Here is a 21452-nt window from a genome sequence, read left to right on the forward strand (position 1 = left end):
AAATAATGCTGCAGTAAACATAGGGGTGGGTATATCTTTTCAAATTTGTGTTTTTGTATTCTTTGAGTAAATAAATACCCAGCAATATAATTACAGGATCAAATGGTGGTTCTATTTTTACTTTTTTGAGAAACCTCTGTACAGAGTAGCTGCACAAGTTGGCATTCCCACCACAGTGTACAAACTTCCTTTATCTCCAGATCCTCACCAACACTTGTTTCTTGTGTTGTTGATTTTCACCATTTTAACAGCTGTGAGGTAATATCTCCTTGTGGTTTTGATTTGTATTTCCCTGATGATGAGTTGAGTATCATTTCATGTGTCTATTGGCCATCTGTATGTCTTCTTTGGAGAAATGTCTGTTTACTACACTTTTTGCTCATTTTTAAATTGGATTTTTTTTTGGTGTTGTATAAGCTCTTTGTGTATTTTGGATACTAATCCTTTATCAGATATATCATTTATAAATATCTTCCCCCATTCAGTAGGTTGCCTTTGGTTTTTTTTTTTTTTTTTTTTTTTTGGTTGTTTGCTGTGTAAGATTTTTATTTTAATGTAGTCCCAATAGTTTACTTTTTATTTTGTTTTTTTGTGCCTTAGGAGACCTATATAGAAAGATGTTGCTGTGGCTGATGTCCGAGAAATTACTGCCTGTGCTCTTTTTTAGGATTTTTATGGTTTCCGATTTTACATTTAGGTCTTTAATCCATTTTGAATTTATTTTTGTGTAGAGTGTAAGAAAGTAGTCCAGTTTCATTGTCTTGTATGTAGCTGTCCAGTTTTCCCAGCACCATCTGTTGAAGAGACTGCCTTTTTTCCCCATTGTATATTCTTGTCTGCTTTGTTATACATTAGTTAACCATATCATTAATTCTGAATTTATTTTTGGGCTTTCTGTTCTGTGGACCTATGTGTCTCTTTTTGTGCCAGTACCATACAGTTTTGATTACTACAGCTCTGTAGTATATCTTAAAATCTATGACCTTACTAAATTCATTTATCAGTTCTGGTAGTTTTCTAGTGGAGTCTTTAAGGTGTTCTAGTATAGTATCCTCTCATTTGCAAAAAAAAAAAATGAGTTTTATTTCTTCCTTATCAAGTTGGATGCCTTTTATTTCTTTTTCTTTTCTGATTGCTGTGGCTAGGATTTCCAGTACTGTGTTGAATAAAAGTAGTGAGAATGGGCATCCTTGTCTTGCTCCTGATCTTAGGGGAAAAGCTCTCAGTTTTTCACCATTGAGTATGATGTTAGCTGTGCATTTTTCATATATGGTCTTTATTATGTTGAGGTATGTTTCCTCTAAACCTCTTCCCTTTATTTTTGAATAATATTTTTGCTGGCTATAGATTTAGTTTGTAGTTTTTCTTTCAGCACTTTGTAATTCTTTTGTTTGTTTTTACATTTTGTAATTTTAGTGTCTTTGTCTGGCTTTGGTATCAGGATGATGTTAACTTATGAAGTGAGATTGGAAGTATTCCTTCTATTTTTGGGAAGAGGTTGAGAAGGATTGGTTTTAGTTCTTCTCTAAATGTTTGGTGGAATTCATCAGTGAAGCCATCTGGTCCTGGACTTTCCTTTGTTGGGAGGTTTTTGATTACTGATACAGTCTCCATACTAGTGACTTATATGTTCATATTTTCTATTTTTTCATGATTCAGCCTTATATTTCTCTAGCTTTTATGTTTCTTCTAGGTTTCATTTCTTCTAGGTTGTCCAATTTATTGACATGTAAATTATTCATTGTCTTTTACAATCCTTTATATTTCTGTAATATTAATTCTAATGTTTCTCTCATTTATGATTTTGAGTCCTCTTTTTTTTCTTGCTAACTCTAGCTAAAGATTTGTCTATTTATCTTTTTAAAAATCCAGTTCTTATTTTTGTTGATCTATTGTATTTTTGTCTCTGAGTCATTTATTTCCACTCTGAGCTTTGTTATTTCCTTCCTTCCACTAATTTTGGGCTTCGTTTTTTTATTCTTTTTCCAGTTCCTTGAGGTGTAAAGTTAGGTTGTTTATTTAAGATCTTTTTTCTTTTACTGTAAGCATTTTTCACTATAACTTTATCTTTTAAAACTGCTTTTACTGTATTCCATAATTTTTTGGTATGTTGCTTTTCCATATCATTTGTCTCAAGGTATTTTTTTATTTGATTTGCCGGTTGTTTAGAAGCGTGTTTAATCACCACATAATTGTAGAGTTTTCGGTTTTCTTCTTATAATTGATTTTTAGTTTCATATCCTGTGGTCAGAAAAGATGCTTGATACCAGTTTTTTTTTAATTAAGACTTGTTTTGTGGCCTAACATATGATTTACCTTGGATAATGTTCCATGTGTGCTTGAGAAGCATGTAGATTCTGCTGATATTGAGTGGAATGTTCTGTATATGTCTGTTAGGTCCATCTGGTCTACACGTAGGTTAAGTCCAGTCTTGAGGCACTTTACAAAGATGCTATTCTATGTCTTCTGCTCTCATAGTTCCCGTTGGTCAGGTATCAGCTTATTGATGCTACTTAAAAGTAACCCTCTTTTACTCTCTGGCAGCTTTTAATGTTTTTGTCTTCGATTGTCAGCAGTCTCTGTGATCCACCTGGGGATAGTTTTCTTTTTCTTTATCTGGGCTTCATATACGGCTTTTTGAATCCACAGGTTGACATGTTTTATTGGTTTCGGGAAATCCTCTATCATCATTTCTTAGGAATTCTTTCTGCCCCATTCACTCTCTCCAAGGACTTCAGTTATAGATACATAGGGCTTTATAACTTCTCCTCTGCTCCTCTGTGCTGTTCTATATTCTTGTCTCCCTCTTCTGTGTATCTTTGTTTCTTTCTGGATAGTTTTTTTCTGGTATAGCTTCTATTCTGAAATTTTCATTTTATGTATGTATCTTTTCCATTTTATTTTTAATAATTTTGTTTTTTATTATTTTTGTTTCTCGAATAATGTGATTCATTTTCAAATTTTCTGTGGCCTTCCTTACTCCCCACTCTAGTTTCTAGTTTTCTGCCAACGTTCTCTTTTTAAGTAATCTTTAAGTACACATACTTATCATTACTTTAAAGTATTTGTTTAATAACTTTGCCATCTAGAGGTCCTGTGACCCTGTTACTTTGGGCTACCTCTGCTCTTCCTCATGTTTTAATAGATTTATCCAAGTCTAGGAATTGCATTTTAAGTATTGTTTTGGTTGCATTTACAGATTTCTGTATGTATGCATATTCAGTTAAATATTTAGTAATTTCTATCTTTTTATATCTTGTGGACTGTCCAAAAGAACATATTTTAGTTTCCAAGTACAGGGAAGTTTGAAGCTACCTTTGTATCTGATAGCTTAATTTATTATAAGAACAGGGTATCGATTATTCTTTTGCATGCTTTTGTTTTTGCTCTTGTGACTTAAGGTTTTCTCTTTATTATAAAGAAATAACCTCAAAGTGTTTGTAGATGTACTTTTTAAAATTTGTCTTCTTTGGGATTCAGTGGACTCTAAATTTGTGGATGTCTCCATTTATTTTGGGAAAGGTCTTGGCTTGACTATTATTCAGCTGCTACCCATTCTCAAACAGAAGCAACCTAAATTTCTATCTTCTGTGATTGCTTGGGAAGAATTAAAAAAAAAAAAAAAAAAGAGTGAAGCAAGTAGAAAATAAGTTAACCCCTTAATTGGAATTGGGGAACCAAAGAGTGGGTCCCTGCATTTTCTGGGTCAGAGTTTTCTGAGTCAGGCAAAATGACAAAATGACTACCAGCTATTTAGAAATCTTGGAATCATTATCAGTATATTGGAATTCCCAACTAGCATGGACCTAGAATTGCCCCTCTAGTATATAGGCCAGAGCAGACAAGCACAACCAGATGGGGCATAATCACATGTAGGCCCTGAATAAGTTTGGATGGAGCAGCTGGGCTTTCCAACTGCTTAACTATGGAGGCTGGCTTTGGTCATTTTCATTTCCCCTCAACAGTAGTCCAATCTACATTTTACTGATCTCATGTTTTGTATCCCACTTACCTGTATTTTGGCAAGAATTTACTATACTTTTAAAAAGGCATGTAAGCATAAATTAAAAATAAAGCTTGCCTTTCACAAATAACAAGTTACAGTTCTGTGCAAGTCACTACTCTTCCTCCCCAGTGAGCTGATAAACTCTCCAATAGTGTCCCTCTCATTCTCTCCCCCCAACCACACACACACATGCAAATATGTATATACTTATACCTAGACATATAATCATAAATAAGACAATTTTTAACATAAATGCCATTACATAGTTTGTATTATTTGGCAACATATTTTTAATTTAACTAAAATTGACTGTGAATATCTAAAATTATGGTTCATCTGTTATGTTTATAAATTTGATTATCATATATCACATTTTATTCATTTTTCACCTTCCCTCCCATTCCCAACTCCTATCTGGGTACTTTTTCCACTCAAGACAATGCTGTAAAAACACCTTTAGACTTGGTTCCAATTTTAGTATATGCGCTGCCAAAGCGAGCCCATAGACTTGGTTCCTTAGACAAATGTTTCTCTGGGGAATCAGATATTTTTCTCCCTAGAGTTGATCTGAAAATACAAGAGATTTTTTTTACTCCTGCCTTTTGTCTGCCTGATATGTATGCCCTTATTGGCCCTTAAATATCTCTACTAGCACATCTGCAAGAAAGTAGACTGTGACTAACACTACTTGTTCTCATTAAAACATAGTTCTATATTCATCTTGGATTAATTAATTGCCGTTCTATGTTGGGTTTCCAGTGTTTCTATTATAAAGCTCTTCATCATATAGATTATTTTTAAATTATCCCAGTTACATTGTCTAGAAAAGATGATATTTCTTTTCCTTTATAGAGTTAATGACCAAATCACATTTGAAAATGTTAGATGCTTTTTGTCAAGATAGTGGGTGATGCTGGGGTGCCTGGGTGGCTCAGTTGGTTAAACATTTGCCTTTGCCTCAGGTCCTCATCTCAGGGTCCTGGCATCAAGCCAGCATGTCCCTGCTCAGTGGATATTCTGCTTTCCCCTGTCCCTCTGCCCTTCCTCCTGCTCATTCTCACTCTCTCTTTCTGTCTTTTTTTGCTCCCTCATATAAATAAATAAGATCTTTAAAAAAAAAAAATGGCAGGTGGTGCTAATCAATCCTGTTGATTCCTTTTTTCCATTCCTCTTGGAAGGGACAATGTGCTTAGGTTTTCTTTTCCTCTTATTCTCATATAGCCTGGTCTTTGGCAATATATTTGCATATTCTCCCCTTCCTAAATATTATGTTACTAGCCTGAATTTCATTTATACACTAATTCAAGATTATTTTTCTTTCCCCAAAGTTGGAACAAATACAGCAGGAATCCCTATACCTAATGAGAGAGGTCCAGGTTTGTATTTTTTCACTAACTAGTATTGTGACCTTTTGGCAAGACCTTCAACATTTATTTAATCTATAAAAAGAGAAGTCTTGAATAAATGATCTTCAGGCCTTCCTCCAGAAACTTCCTTGACCAGATTCACTTGTGTAATTTCATTAACAATGAGGAACTTGGAATTATTTATTGCCTTTGGTTTAAGCACCAGTGCTTATTTATGTGTATTAAGATTTTGACTGTAAACATAGAATAGATTGTAAGATACTAAAAGCATGTTTTGTTTTACAGGTGCTTCTTTTGTCTTACTGTTGTAATATTAAATCAAAATGCCTATAAGACCAGATCTCCAGGTATGTAGTCCTAGACCAAAGAATGGAAGTATTTTAATTCCTAAAATCACTTCTGTTTATTTATGAGTGTTAAGTGCTATATTTTTAGGAAAGATGAAGCTTACTTATTTTTATGAAATGTCAAGAGTAGAATAAGTTAAAACATTATGTTTTCATTTTTTTATTGATTGTTTTCACAATCTGTTATTTATGAAGTATGAAAGATGCTGATTATTTACATATGAAATTTACATTAAAAAATTATGCAGTGATTCATGTATAATTTATGCTTGGATATTTTTATGTCAGGGTTTTAAATTTAAGATTGCATTTTGATAAAAACATTTAAATATAAAAAGTTTTAATATATCTATTTAATGTGTATGCAATTTACCACCAAATCTGGTGATCGGATTATAGTATAAAAATTCCTTATTAGTGATGTTATACTTCACTGGTAAGAATGGTGTATTTTATAAAGGCTATAAATGTATATCATAAAAATTATATATGTAATTCTTAAATTATATTGATATGATTTCCAAAAGTGATTTTATCTGTCTTTATGCATTTTTAAAAAACTATTTAAATCTCATTAAGAAATCGATAGGTGGGTGGCTCAGTTGTTCGGTGCCTGCCTTTGGCCCCGGGGCGTTGGGCTCCCTGCATGGAGCCTGCTTCTCCCTCTGCCTGTGTCTCTGCCCCCCACCCCACCTCTCTCTCTCTCCCTCTCTCTCTCTCTCTCTCTCTCTCTGTGTCTATCATGAATAAATAAATAAAATCTTAAAAAGAAATTGATAGGTGTGTTAGGGTTTTATCCATGGTGTTAGTATTAGTTACTATAAAGTTTATAAAGTTTATTTTTCATCTTTCATTAATAAGTTTCTTTTTGGAGCTTGACGTGATGATGACTTACAATAAAAGATACAAAGTGGAAAATTAGTAGACTATATGTGTGTGTATATATATTTTTCGTAGAATCTTGGTGTTACCAAAAAAGCTTGATCTCTGTGTTACTCCGAATTTAATAGTTGACAGCTTTTTTTAAATAAGTAAATTGATATAAGCTCTTCTGAGAATTTTCATGCAAAAACAATTCTTGAATTACTAGACTGCATACAGTGACTCATTTTGGTTTTGATTCCATCTCTGTGCCATTAACTGTATTTCTCTAGCAGTTCGAAAAATGCATTGATGATGCTTTAAGAAAAAATGATTTCAAACCTTTGAAAACACTTTTACAAATTGATATTTGTGAAGATGTGAAGATTAAATGCAGCAAGCAGTTTTTACACAAATTGGATGGCCTTATATGCAGGGTAAATAACTGCTTTTTGTTGAATGATTGTTAAAATTATTGAATAGTTCCCTTTCTAGGAAAAAATACTCTATTGGAAGAAATGGTAAACTTGATTAAAATATTATATAAATAAGTGCTCATTTTAAAAAAAAAATCTGAGGAGTCCCAATAATAAACTACTGTTTTCTAAATAAAATATACTAAAAGCTATGTTTCCATAACATTACCGTTACTGTTACCTAAACTGAGGAAAAATAGTTTACCTGTTTGAAGTTTGAACAACTCTTAAAAACAAAAAAAAACTATCAGCATATTCTTCATGCTATGGGGACAGTGACTGAAGCTTTCAAAAATTAAACAAACAAAAATGATCTAAAACCCTGAACTTGATATTTATCATATGTAAAGCATTTTTATACAGGAGAAAAAGTGATTGACAGTCTCCCCCAGTATCTGACAGTTATGAATCTAAAAGATTGAGTAAAAATTTCTTATTTCCATTAGTTAAACACCTAGAACTTTTTAGAATGGAAGGTAACTGACTCATTGAACTGTAGTCCAAAGGTTCTTGAATTTATACAAATCTGCCTATTCGTATTAGGTTTGTCATTCACAGGCTGGGTGGCTTTAGTCCTTGCTTCTCTCAACCACACTTCTGTACTTTGCAATATGGAAATGATAATAGCAGCTTTCAGGATTTGTGAGGATTATAGCTTCTAGCACAGTACCAGTACTACACTATTTTGTATTAACATGTTTAAGTGTATCTTTTTTGTTTAGGAGCTTAATAAAAAGGATATCCAAATAGTTTCAACCATTTTGGTTTCTTTTGGAAGATGTGGCAAAAATATCACTATATTGGGGCAAGCTGGACTTTTAACTATGATAAAACAAGGACTGATCCAAAAGATAAGTATGGGATTTGTAATATTTACATGAGGGAAAAATGATTCAAGGTGTGTTTTCTAATAAATGGTTCAAACAGTTGAGAAATAAATTTGGGGACTTTACATAAAACTTTAGATAAGTATTTTTGTAACTTGAGCTGTATGTTACAAAGATAGAGATCAAAAAGACACTCTATACATAGGCTCCTTAATCATCATATGAATTTAAGGCCATAAGGATCCCTGAAGCCTTTACTTGCTTTATTTTCTCTTATCTGTTTACTGTCTCACTTCCTTTTTCTTTTGATGTTTATTATCTATTTCCCATGCTAGAATGTGGGATACTGATTTTTATTTGTTTTGTTCATCTCTGTATACCTAGTGCTGAGAGCAGTATCTGGGATGTAGTACATGCTCAAATATCTGAATTAATTAAAGTATAATAATACCAAAACTTTTCAAATAGTAGTAATGCCAGAATAATCTAATTTAGGATGGTAATATATTTTCATCTATTAATGAATGTGCCTGGACTAGGAATTTGAAGGGGGAAATAAAGATCTACTGCCTAAGGGAGCCCAGGTGGCTCAGCGGTTTAGTGCCGCCTTCAGCCCAGGGCCTGATCTTGAGACTTGGGATCAAGTTCCACATCAGGCTCCCTGCATGGAGCCTGCTTCTCCCTCTGGCTGTGTCTCTGCCTCTCTCTCTGTGTCTCTCATGAATAAATAAATAAAATCTTAAAAAAAAAAAAAGATCTCCTGCCTAGAATTAGGATTAGTTCATCCATTTCCATCTAAACAATGGGAAAATATAGTGAGTTTCCAAAATAGAAACAACAGAGAAGTTTAAAAACATAAACTTATTTTCATATAATACTGATATTTTAATTTTTGATGTTTTCTAATAAATGGTTCAAACAGTTGAGAAATAAATTTGGGGACTGATATTTTAATTTTTGATGTTTCTTTATTCCTAAGTTTACTGTTTATGTGAGATAAGTACATTCTAAAGTTATTAAAATTGAATTCAAAGTAACTAATATATATGTTTCTTTTTTTTACATGGTTGCATGGTTTGAGAAATCCAAGGATATTATTCTCCGTCGAGGAAATTCAAAAGATGAGGCCATTATAAATGTGATAGAAGACTTATTTGATCTTTTGATGGTAAAAATCACATTGATTAACCAATCTTACAAGCATGTGTTTATTTAAAAAGTTTGTGTTCTTGTGTCTCGAGCCTAAAAGTCACTAACAGATTGGTTAGTGACTTGATTGGATTAGTCTATTCAGATTGTATAAAGCACTTAACCTGATTCATATAATTAAATAGTTAATAAAAGTTACGTAATTACATGGTGAGTTCAAATATGATCTGTTACTTTAATATTATTTTAATATTTGCTACTGTATCAATACAATATAATGGTTTTTATAATACAAGATAAATTATAAATTAAATATTCATTTTTTTCAGGTCATACATGACATCAGTGATGAAGGTATAATAAGCATTTTATTTTTAATAAATAATAATAATTTGCTGTTAGAGTTTTAGTATAATTTTGCAATCCTCAGAGTATTCTCTTAATATTAGGAATCTAACTATTTAATTTAGGGGTCAACCACCTTTTACTGTAAAGGGCCAGATAGTAAATATTTTAAACTTTATATTAGAGCCAAGCAAAAAAACTGAGGATAGTATAAAGGTACTTATATAACAAGAAAGAAAACAGATTTCCACAGATATCTTATTGATACAATTCAAGATACTACAGTAATGGAGTACAGTGTTTTTGTAATATAGGTCAACTAATGAGAATAGCACTGTTTTGACGGGATGACATTTCACTTAATTAAGGCTCAGAGTTAGTGTTTGCTCTTATCAGAATTGATTGCAAATGTTCATTTTTATGCTTATCTTAATGATATTTTATGTAAATTGCATTAGAAAATGTCTTTTCATGCAGATGATGCCAAATACTCATACCAATTCATGAGCACGATTTTTAATTGGGCATGTTCATCATTTGGAAAGCATTTATAGAATTTTATCAGATACTTAATACTTGCCTTTTAGAATATCATTGCATTCCAGATGAGTCACTTTCAACTGAAGGTTAGGTGGAACCTCAGCTGAACATTTAAACGGATTTTGAAATATGGGAATTTCCTGTGTACTTCATCAGTGTCCAGAAATGCTGCTGGACCTGTAATTGGAGCTTACAAAAAATGTACTCCTGTACCTTTGTGTGGGAGTGGAGATGTCTGTCCTTGTTTTAATTTTTGACAGCCTGGGAAATGTATAGAACAGTTAGCATTATTTGTGATTCAGATAACCTTCGTTTCATTGAAATGACTTTAGCAAGTGTGAGTTTGTCATAGAAGCATGATTTTGCTCTGTAATTTTGGGTTGAGTTCATTAAGAAACAACAACTCTGCAGTGCATGCTAATTACTGAAGTCATCCAGTGGTACCTGATATTGGCTAAGTTTATGAGAGTAGAATGAAATTCACTTTGATAGTGCTGGTTCAGGGATTAAATTATTTCCATAGAGTACTTGCTGTTGAATAATACAGCCATACAACACGGGCGGTGGGGGGATTTGGTTTGTGGGCCATAATTCGCCAACTTTTGATCTAATGGGACAGAATTTTCCTTATGTAGAGCACATAACAACTCATTCTCACTTGTGAATGAATGGCCACTGTTTTGTGCCAAGCAAGCAGTCCAAATTATTTTATTTCTGTTGGTTGAAGAAGTCATTGAGGCTGGTGAATTGTTTATAAATAAAGGAAAAATTAGTCTTCAGAGCCAAAAAGTTTTAAAAGCTCAATTGCTGTTCACCTCAGTAGTAGTTAGTGCTACCTTTTCATTGATTGCTTTCCAATTGACATATCATCTAGTCTAAATTCTTAAGATTTTAGGGAAGAAAACAGTCCTGAAGTGTCAGTAAATATGAAATAATCCAAGTGGTTTTTTTTTTCTTAAGTAAATCATTATATCTTTTTACCTAATTGAGTAGTTTTTTTTCTTTTTTCTTTTTTTTACCTTCAGTCTAGTCACTTTGGAAAGTTGTATATTTTGTTATGGTATTACCATTATTTAAAATTATTTTTTAAATTTGCATTATGAAAAACATGCAGCAAATTTTTCTGAATATATTTAGTATTGATAAAGCCTTGTCCTTTGAGAAGAGGGTTAACTTTTAGGAAAAGCTCAAGGTATTTAGATCTTACAAAGATCTTTTGAGTGTTTACATCTGCTATGGAACTTTCGATATATGACTAAATTAATGAGGCCAGTTTTCATAAGAATGTCACAATAGAAATTTCCATTTTGAACTATATTTCATCCGAAAAAAGTCTTACTGCCTTAGGTGCCTGAAAGGAGAAGCTTATTCTGAAGTTACACCTTTGCCAGAGTTAAGATGAGTCAGATCTCTTGAACGGCACTTTTTCAAAGCCAACATAGCTAGTTAGTGAAAGAACAAGAACTGCATTCCATGTTTTCTGCTGCCCAAAACAGTCTAGTGGGCCTTTTGTGAACTAGTACATTCTTTCATTAACTCATATGAGAAAAGATTACCATTTAAAATACACATTTATTAATTATTTAACACTTTCATTCAGGTAGAAGGCAAGTAATGGAAAGTTTCGTGCCTCGAATCTGTGTCCTAGTTACGGACTCAAGAGTGAATATTTGTATTCAGCAGGAGGTAAAGTCATTTGTTAGATTTTTTTAAAAAAACCTAAAAATGAGAGAATGAAGCAAATTTAGGAGCAATTCATCAAATTGAATAATTATTTTCTCTTGGTACTAAATTAACTATGTAGTATATTTCTGCTGTCTTCATTGCCTGATGTGATGAATAAATATATTACCCAAATATTTATTGAAAAGCCATAGCCATCTGTGTTTATATATGCATATAGCCCATATGAAAATAAACTATACCATCCAGATATTAAGAGTCCTCAGTATTTAAATGGTAAACATAACCTGTATTTGTATATGGATGTATGTGCATGTATATAACCATAGAACAAATGTTAATCAGGTTATAGTTTTTGGTTCTTTAGTTCTTGGAGTAATAATAAACATATGTCTTATTGCAAAGAGTATAACTGGAATTATAGTATATTTTATTTTTATCTCCTTTGTTTCATGTTTTTTTGTATTCACTATTTTATACTTTATATTCTTTCCTCCACCCTTTATTCACTGCATAAAATTGTTGTGCTTAAGAAAAAAAATAGGCTTCTAAGTTTGTGTACATAGAGTATTCCTCTAAATACTTCGTTTTACTGAATATATAAAGTTAATGGATTATCTTTTTTTTTTCTTTTCTAGACTCTAAAAAAAATGAATGCTATGCTTGACAAAATGCCTCAAGATGCCAGGAAAATACTCTCTAACCAAGAAATGTTAATTCTCATGTAATAATTTGTACTATGTTCCTTTAATTAGTGGTTCAGGTCAAGAATTTAGAGGATATTTTATAAGACTGTAAAATAACCATGAGTTGCATTAATGAATAAAACTGATAAACTGTTGTAGATTTCTAATATAATTTATAACTATATTTTTTGCAAAAATCTGTGATACCAGCCAATTGTTAATTTTAGTGAAGTTTTCCCCCTAAATACCTGGGTTTTCTATTTAATTGGTACTAGTTTGGTATGTAATCTATTATTTTGATTTACAGGAGTAGTATGGGAGAAAGGATTTTAGATGCTGGAGGTAAGTATATTTTTTCAAAATATTCATATTTTAAATTATTCCAAATTTATTAACAGAATATAATCTCTTTAGTAAAAATAATATTAACATTGTAATGTAGTGAGATTATGTGAGGGAATTATAAACTATGTACAAGCAAGCAGTTTTTAATTACTAATAGGTAATTAAGTGATCTATAACTGTGGGACAAAAATAATTAAGCATGATGAAAGGAGTTGTCAAATATAACTTGTGCCTAATGGTAGATTTATGAATAAAAACTTAATTTTCTAACATATTTGAATTACTTTTCCTAAGAAATTCCTCAAATAGTGTTTTATGAAATTGTAGGTTTAATATTTTGGGGACTTAGAAATTTGTTTTTAAACAATGTGTTTATTAAAAGAATTCAAATAATCTTTTCTAAATTTCATATGAGAAAAGTTTGATGTAGTGATATACATATAGAACAAACTACTGATTAAAGTACTTTGGAATAAAGATAACCAGAATACAAAAGTAAAAGGCCTGTGATTTATAGACTATCATCTGAGTTATTTTGTAGTTCACAACTCTAATAATGGAATGTCAGAGTCTTTGATTACATAGAAGTTACTTTCAAATATTCTTTTTTTCTTTTAATTTTTACTCCTTTCTTCTGTTGGTAAACTTGTTATTTGTCCATATTCATTCTGTGCTGAGGAGATCTGTCTAATCCATTTGAACAAAATGGCAAAAGATGAGTGAAAAACACTAATATTTTTCTTCTTTCTCTTGCTTGTTCTCATTCCGTATAAACAATGACTTATAAACTTATTTTTCATAATTTCCAGTAATACATTAATTTTTTTTTTTTTTAAGATTACGACTTACAAGTAGGTATCGTAGAAGCACTATGTAGAATGACTACAGAAAAACAAAGACAGGAACTGGCATGTCACTGGTTTTCAATGGATTTTATTGCTAATGCATTTAAAGGAATTAAAGACTCTGAATTTGAAACAGTAAGTAGAATAAAAATAACAAATTAACAAGTTTTTTTTATTACTATACTTTTTAAAAGTCTCTCTTTTTTTTTTTAAATTAGGATTGCAGGGTATTTCTCAACCTTGTAAATGGCATGCTTGGAGACAAGAGAAGGTAAGCTTAATACAATATTCAGCCATTTACTGATAAAGAACTAGAGCTCAAGAGGGAGCACACAGTGTTGAACCTTTAAAATTTATTTGGTCTCTTGGGATATAAAAATGCACAGGGGCATTTAAAACAATACCTTATTATAACACCATGTAAGAAGTTACTGCAGTGGTAGGCTGAAAGAATTGCACTGGTCTTATTTTTTACTTCATAGTTTTTAGAGGAAACATGCATTTTTATTTAATATTAATAACTGTCTAAATTTGGTTTATTATATTTTAGAATTGCCTATACATTATCATAAATTTCATCTTTAAGGAATAATAAAATTTTGATACATATATTACTTGAGCTACCTTCTTTATCCACATACTGGTAGAAAAATATATAGCAAACAAGTTTTCTTTTTTATATATATATAATTAATACACTGTAAGGCTGACCTCTTTCTGAGGTTATTTAATCTCAGGAATGGGCATGAATGAAAGGTAATTATCACTTTTGATAGTAATAGAAGAGCAGTATTTGCAGTTCAGTGCCCGACACTGTGTTATAGATGCTCAGGACAACTTTATTGGATGAATGAGTTCACATTTACTTTATTTACTAAGGAAATAGAAGACAAGGTAAGGGTTGAATGCAGGGACTCGTGTTTTTTGGATTTGAATCATAGGTTTCCCTCTTCCTATTCTGATGTTGGGCAAATTATTAAACTTACTTGCCTTAGTTTCCTTAGCTGTAAAATAAAAATACAGCTACCTTATATGTTTATTGTAGAAACTAAGTGAGATGATTATATTATTAAGTGCTTATTATGGTATCTGACCAAGAAAGTGTTTGGCAAATTCGGTCATTTTTATTAGCTGTATTATTCACTTCTCTTCTTTTCCTATGTAAATCCTATAGGAGCTTCCACCACTTATTCCACTATGTCAATACAATAAACTGAATTAGGAATTTTTACTCCTAGTAAATAGCATAAAAAGTAAAGTTGTACAGTTATTGTAGTCAGAATGGGAGGTTGAGTAGTAGTGACACCAAAATAATATACTTTTTCTATAGAAACAAATTTCCATTAAACTCTTACTTTAAAAAGTAATAAAGAAGGAGATATGAATTTATTTAAATCATTAAGATCACAGCATGATTTCCTTTTGATCTTAGACATGATTTCAATGGTTAGTCAAGATTACACTGTGAAGTCTTATTAAATTTTTCTCTAACACAGACTACTTTTTATTTTAGGGTCTTTACGTTTCCTTGTTTATCCGCATTTCTTGATAAATATGAGGTAAGTTTTAGATTTAACATGTTTTAGTTATTGGATGAATTTTGATACAAGGTCAAGTGAATTACAAGTTACAAGTTGACAAGAACATTAAAAATAGTCATAATTTGATCACAAATATAGGTTTAGTATTCTGTGTCTAAGAGACATTTTATGAAGTGATATATTTGTAGCTAAGGATAACTGAAATATGAAGGTTGTACTTCAAATTTTCTTTTTTTCTTTAAGTCAAACCTATTATTGATTTACCATTCATTAATCAAACTAACATTTTATTTGCACTTTGCGCTTGGAATCTTTGTGATTTCTTAGAGCTAGCTAGTTTCTGTGTAAGATAATGAAGCAGCATTTCTTTTCATTGTTTCTAAATTGGTTTAAATGCTCTATTTGATCTTTCTCTTTGTTCACCTCTTGCTGTCTTTTTTTCTTTTTAAAAAAACAAACAACCATGAGTATAACATAGTCATAATTTTCTGTTGTCACTTTTAAAATCATAGTACATAGTAGTTTTTTATGTTTGTTTTATTAGTTACAAATACCTTCAGATGAAAAACTTGAGGAATTTTGGATAGATTTTAATCTTGGGAGTCAGACTCTGTCATTCTACATTGCCGGAGATAATGATGTAAGTTCCATCTACCATTTTATGTTCGTATATGTGTATGTATACAATGTTTTAATCTAAGAACATGGATTTTTTTGTATATTTATTTTTCTAGCTATTTTACTAGATTTCAATATTAACTCTATACTTTTGATTAGCATGGTAACCCATTCAGTTAATTAGAAATGAAGATTATTTCTAATGTTTTATTGCAACAGAAAAATTAATGCTAGATTTCATTATTTATTTTTTAAAGCTGGATTTTAATACTAGTTTTTAAATCTAAGATTTTTCAGAAATAAATTACAGGTTAGTGATCTAACATTTAACATTCATATGAACATGTGAACTGGAATCTAGAAGAGATACCAGTTAATCAAATGCAGAGGTACTCCTTAAAAATATTTTAACAGACAATGATGAGTAGTCTTTATCCATTCATAAAATTTTCCATTTCGAAATTCTGAGGTATTAATTCTTATGGTACTATTTGGAAGTGATTTAGTTCTTTATGTGCTATGTTGTAGCCATATTTAAACCTTCCAGCCAGATGGTATATTTCCTACTGCCTTAGTTTAATCTGAGAATTCTTGAGCCATTGTTTCCAAATAGCTACCACTTAATATTTGGTCCATGGGCATACTTCTGGCCTGGAGTAAATAGTTACTTTGTTAAAATCCAACTAAGAGTTGATCTGCATTTTCTAATCTAATTGTTGTTACTGATATTTTAATAAGAATCTAGACTTCTTAGTCTGTCTCTTGTAAAATCCTGACTTTTGTTCCAGGTAAACTATAGATAGACATTAAGCAAATGCCCCTGAGGATTTCCATATACCATTATTTCTTTTTATTTTAGAACACCTTTGTAGAATGCTTTATTAAAATTTAGTTCTAAGTATTAGCACTGTTTCTCAGGGCCAATGACAGTTTTTAGTAGTGTATTTATTCCAGCAGGGTTTGTAGGAATATTTTTAACTGGGTTTTCTTTAAGAATGGTCTTTGATTTCAGGAGAAGAAGATAGAATAGGATTGATGTAGTCCCTGCCTTCACTGAGTTTGGTCTAATGGATGATTTCAATGAGAAAATAAGCAATTACAGTATGATATATGGTAGGAATAGTATAAAATGCAATTATAAGTGTTAAATGCCTGCCATGTGCCAGAAACTGACCTAGAAATGCAGGAGATTCCTCCAAAATATAGATTTAGAATCCTCTCTTTCCTGGATTTCCATAGTACATTCTCCTGTATTCTCTTGACTTTTCTAAAAGCCATTCTCCATGTATTGCTTAAGATCCTTCTTTTGTCTCTTTAGCATTGTGTATGAGGGTCTTTATGATCTGGTCCCTGGCTATTCTTCTCATATCTCAGACCATTCTCTATGCTTACTATGTTCCAGACACCTTAATTCTATTTCTTTAACAAAGATCATGCCCATTTCATATCTTTCTACTTGTTGATTCTTCTGCCTAGAAACTTCCAAATCTTTGCATCATAATTTCTTCTCATTTAGATTTCAGTACAAATACTGCTTCTTTATAGAGATAAAGAATTGATAACTCAATCTGACGTTTAAAGTTGCCTCCCAGCCATATGATCCTCTCAATAGATGCAGAAAAAGCATTTGACAAAGTACAGCATCCTTCTTGATTAAACCTCTCCACAGTGTAGGAATAGCGGGAACATACCTCAATATCATAAAAGCCATTTACAAAAAGCCCACAGTGAATATCCTTCTCAAAGCTCTCAGCTTTTCCCCTAAGGTCAGGAATACAACAAGGATGTCCACGGTTGTTCAACATAGTACAGGAAGTCCTAGCCTCAGCAGTCAGGCAACAACAACAAAAAAAAAAAATAAAATGCATCTGAATCAGCAAGGAAGTCAACCTTTCTTCACAGATGATGTGTACTCTATGTGGAAAACCCGAAAGACTCTACCTCAAAATTGTTAGAACTCATACAGAAATTCAACAGACTGGCAGGATATAAAATCAATGCATAGAAATCAGTTGTATTTCTGTACAATGAGACAGAAGAAAGAGAAATTAAGGAATCAGTCCCATTTACAATTGCACAAAAAAAAAAAAAAAAAAAAAACATGAGATACCTAGGAATAAACCTAACCAAAGAAGTAAAGGATCTGTACTCTGAAAACTGTAGAACACTCGTGAAAGAAATTCAGGAAGACACAAAGAAATGGAAAAAACGTTCCATGCTCATGGTTTGGAAGAACAAATATTGTTAAAATGTCTTGCTATCCAGAGCAGTCTCTACGTTCAATGCAATCCCTATCAAAATACCATCAACACTTATGGAACAAATAATACTAAAATTTGTATGGAAATCACAAAAGACTCTTGGTTCACCAAAGGAATGTTGAAAGAGAAAACCAAAGCTGGTGGCATCATAATTCCAGACTTCAAGCTCTGTTACAAAGTTGTCCTCATCAAGACAGTATAGCACTGACACAAAAACAGATGCAGAGATCAGTGGAACAGAATAGAGACCCCAGAAACAGACTCTCGACTCTATGGCCAGGTAATCTTTGACAAAGCAGGAAAGAATATCTCCTGGAAAAAGGACAGTCTCTTTAATAAACGGTGTTGGGAAAATTGGACAGCTACATGCAGAAGAACGAAACTGGATCATTTCCTTACACCATACACAAAAATAGACTCAAAATGGATGAAATACCTAAATGTGAGACAGTAATCAATCAAAAACCCCAGATGAGAACACAGGCAGCAACCTCTTTGACCGCAGCCGCAGCAATTTCCTACTAGTCTCCAAAGGCAAGGGAAATGAAGGCAAGAATGAACTATTAAGACTTCATCAAGATAAAAATCTTTTGCAAAGCAAAGGAAACATAGCAAAAGACAACCTACAGAATGGGAGAAGATATTTGCAAATGTCTTATCAGATAAAGGGCTGATATCCAAAATCTATAAAGAACTTATCAAACTCAATGCCCAAAGAACAAATAACCCAGTCAAAAAATGGGCAGAAGAAATGAACAGACATTTCCCAAAGAAGACATACAAATGGCTACTAGGCACAAGAAAAAATGCTCAACATCACTCGGCATCAGGGAACTCTACAAATCAAAACCACAATGAGGTACTATCTCATACCAGTCACAATGGGTAAAATTAACAAGTTAGGAAACAACAAATGTTGGTGAGGATTTGGAGAAAGGGGAATCCTCTTACACTGTTAGTGGAAATGCAAGCTGATGCAGCCACTCTGGAAAACAGTATGGAAGTTCCTGAGAAAGTTAAAAATGGAGCTACCCTGCCCAGCAATTGCACTACTGAGTATTTACCCCAAAGATAGAAAGGTAGTGATCAGAAGGGGTACCTACACCCAGTGTTTAAAGCAGCAATGTCCACAAGGGCCAAACTATGGAAAGAGCCCAGATGTCCATTGACAGATAAAAGGATTAAGAAGATGTGGTCTGTATATACAATGGAATACTACTCAGCCATCAAAAAATGAAATCTTGCCATTTGCAACCATGTGGATGGAACTAGAGGGTATTATGCTGAGTGAAATAAAGACAATTATCATGTGATCTCACTCATGTGAAATTTAAGAATCAAAACAGGGGATCATAGGGGAAGGGACGGAAAAATAAAATGACAAAATCAGAGAGGTTAAACCATAAGAGACCCTTAATCATAGGAAACAAACTGAGGGTCGCTGGAAGGGATGTGGGGGGGGGGAGATGGGGTAACTGGGTTATGGGCATGAAGGAGGGTTTGTAGCTGTAGTGAGCACTGGGTATTTTATAAAACTGATGAATCACTGAACTCTACCTCAAAACTAGTAATATACTATATGTTAATCAAGTTAAAAAATAAAAAATAAATAATATGAAAATTTCCATAACATAAAAATGTTTTTAAAAGGAAGGCAGTAAACCAGGAAGCATCGCTTTGAAGTTAATACATGATAACAGCCAGGTTGCATGTGCCCAAAGGAGTGAGTGTTTTTATACCTAGAAAATATGAAGCTGCTAAAACCTTTGGGGCAGGGAAGAGGATAGCAGGCCTTTTCTCTGGACCCTGAGGCTTTGAGATATGGGAGAATTAACCTGACCGGAGACACCGTAATGGTAGTGCTGCCCTCAGCATATGGACTGGTTTCAATTCAGACAAAGAAGTAGAGTTAGAAAAGGGATTGGGGATTCAGATGAATTCCTATAGAATGAATTGTCCTTAAATAACCAAAGAAGCAGATCTGTTTTCCTCACAAGATTAGTAAAAGGTTTTAGGATCTCATCTTTTAGGAATGATATCTAATTTTTCTTGTAGCTTTTTGTGTGTGTGTGTGAATTCAGTATTATTTTTTATCCAGTTACACAGATTTTCAATGAAAACATGTGGAAAGGAGAAGGGGAAAATATTTTCAGTGATTTTTCATATGCATTCAGTGTTTGAATGTAAAGACAGTTAATCAGTGGAATTGAGGAATGCATATGATACCACACTATTTCAGAAGCATACATGACAGGATTTGGTAACATTTTTTAAAAAGGATATCCTCTCCCCTTTATTCCCTGTCACTATTTTTTATATTCCCCAAATGAGACCATTAAGGGGAGGTGGGCGGGGGTTGGGGTGACGGGCACTGAGGTGGGCACTTGACGGGATGAGCACTGGGTGTTATTCTATATATTGGCAGATTGAACACCAATAAAAAATAAATTTATAAAAAATAATAAAAAATAAAAAGCATATCCTCTAATATATATTAATGGTAGTAATTACTTTTTTTGGTCAAAAACAGGAAATTAGACCATTATACTATGAAATTATATCAGTGTTTCTTCCTTTTAAATGTGAACAGATTAAATGTGGCATGTGTAATATATTGCATAATCGATTGATGGAGCAAGAAATGTGTTCTATCAGCTGGTTACTTAGTGATACTTAAATAACTTTATTTGTATAATTTAAAAAATGATGTTTAAAGATGATTTAAAGCAGGAATAAATGATTTATTTATAGTCAAACCTGTTTTTAAATTTAAGGACCATCATTGGGAAGCAGTGACTGTGCCTGAGGATAAAGTACAGATATACAGCATTGAAGGTACTAAACTTGTTTTCTCTCATTCTCCTCTGGATTCTTATCACGTGGAGTAGCAGTTGTATGCTCTGGGAAAAAATAGACTAATGAAAAAAGTCAACATATTCATATTCATAAATTTGATAGTTCAGTATCATCAGAATTCCCTGAATCCACATTTCCCCCACCGTCAATTTCCCAACTCCTTCCTGAACTTTCTTTATCTAATCTAAAAACCTATGTGATCAGTCAGTTTATTGTCAGTATGTTCAGGGCTCTTGCCCTTTTATTCTATTAGTTTGATTAGATCCACACATCTCGTTCCTGCACGTCTATACCTGGAACTGTATAACACTGCTGGCAGAGTCCTCCAACTTGGCGGACTGATACCACTACACATTCAGATATCAAGCTTTATTTGAGTCATTTCAATGGGGATGTAGTGGTATCTCATGATAGTCTCTAATTGCATATTCCTGTTGACTGGATATGTGATGCACTTTTGCATTTGCTTGGTGGCCATTCATATGTATTCCTTTGTGAAGTATCCATTTAAATATTTTGTCCTTTTTTTACTGGACTTTTTTTTTTTTAAGTTTGAATTCTTTCATATTGTCAGTATCAAACCTTAGAAAGATGTTCTGTGTGTATTTTCTCCCCATCTGCATCTTGCTTATTTATTTTCTTAGTCATGTCTTTAATGAGCAGAAGCCTTTAAATTTGAAATCCCCTGATCAGTTTTTT

At 32.4% G+C, this 21452-nt stretch overlaps 1 protein-coding gene across 27 annotated transcripts in view; it reads left to right on the top strand.

Annotated features, from left to right (window-relative positions):
* The window catches only part of SYCP2 (synaptonemal complex protein 2), a 70222-nt gene that overhangs the window by 3910 nt on the left and 44860 nt on the right, over positions 1 to 21452 (top strand). For 20 of the 27 annotated variants that reach the window (XR_011996833.1, XR_011996832.1, XR_011996834.1 and 17 more), the window contains exons 2-14: positions 5659 to 5720; positions 6875 to 7018; positions 7780 to 7908; positions 8948 to 9052; positions 9363 to 9387; positions 11519 to 11604; positions 12240 to 12325; positions 12595 to 12629; positions 13470 to 13612; positions 13696 to 13748; positions 14991 to 15036; positions 15563 to 15658; positions 20672 to 20732. Coding sequence is in view for 11 of the 27 variants with exons in the window: in XM_072735460.1 (XP_072591561.1) it covers positions 5697 to 5720; positions 6875 to 7018; positions 7780 to 7908; positions 8948 to 9052; positions 9363 to 9387; positions 11519 to 11604; positions 12240 to 12325; positions 12595 to 12629; positions 13470 to 13612; positions 13696 to 13748; positions 14991 to 15036; positions 15563 to 15658; positions 20672 to 20732 (1033 nt within the window). In the remaining 16 variants the exon portion in view is untranslated. Of the gene's footprint in view, positions 1 to 5331; positions 5383 to 5658; positions 5721 to 6874; positions 7019 to 7779; positions 7909 to 8947; positions 9053 to 9362; positions 9388 to 11446; positions 11605 to 12239; positions 12326 to 12594; positions 12630 to 13469; positions 13613 to 13695; positions 13749 to 14990; positions 15037 to 15562; positions 15659 to 20671; positions 20733 to 21452 lie in introns of those variants that run through there. The other 7 variants (XM_072735463.1, XM_072735473.1, XM_072735476.1 and 4 more) reach the window with 5 other exon arrangements.

The sequence above is a fragment of the Vulpes vulpes genome, chromosome 14 (genome assembly GCF_048418805.1).
Source record: "Vulpes vulpes isolate BD-2025 chromosome 14, VulVul3, whole genome shotgun sequence".
NCBI classification, from domain to species: Eukaryota; Metazoa; Chordata; class Mammalia; order Carnivora; family Canidae; genus Vulpes; species Vulpes vulpes.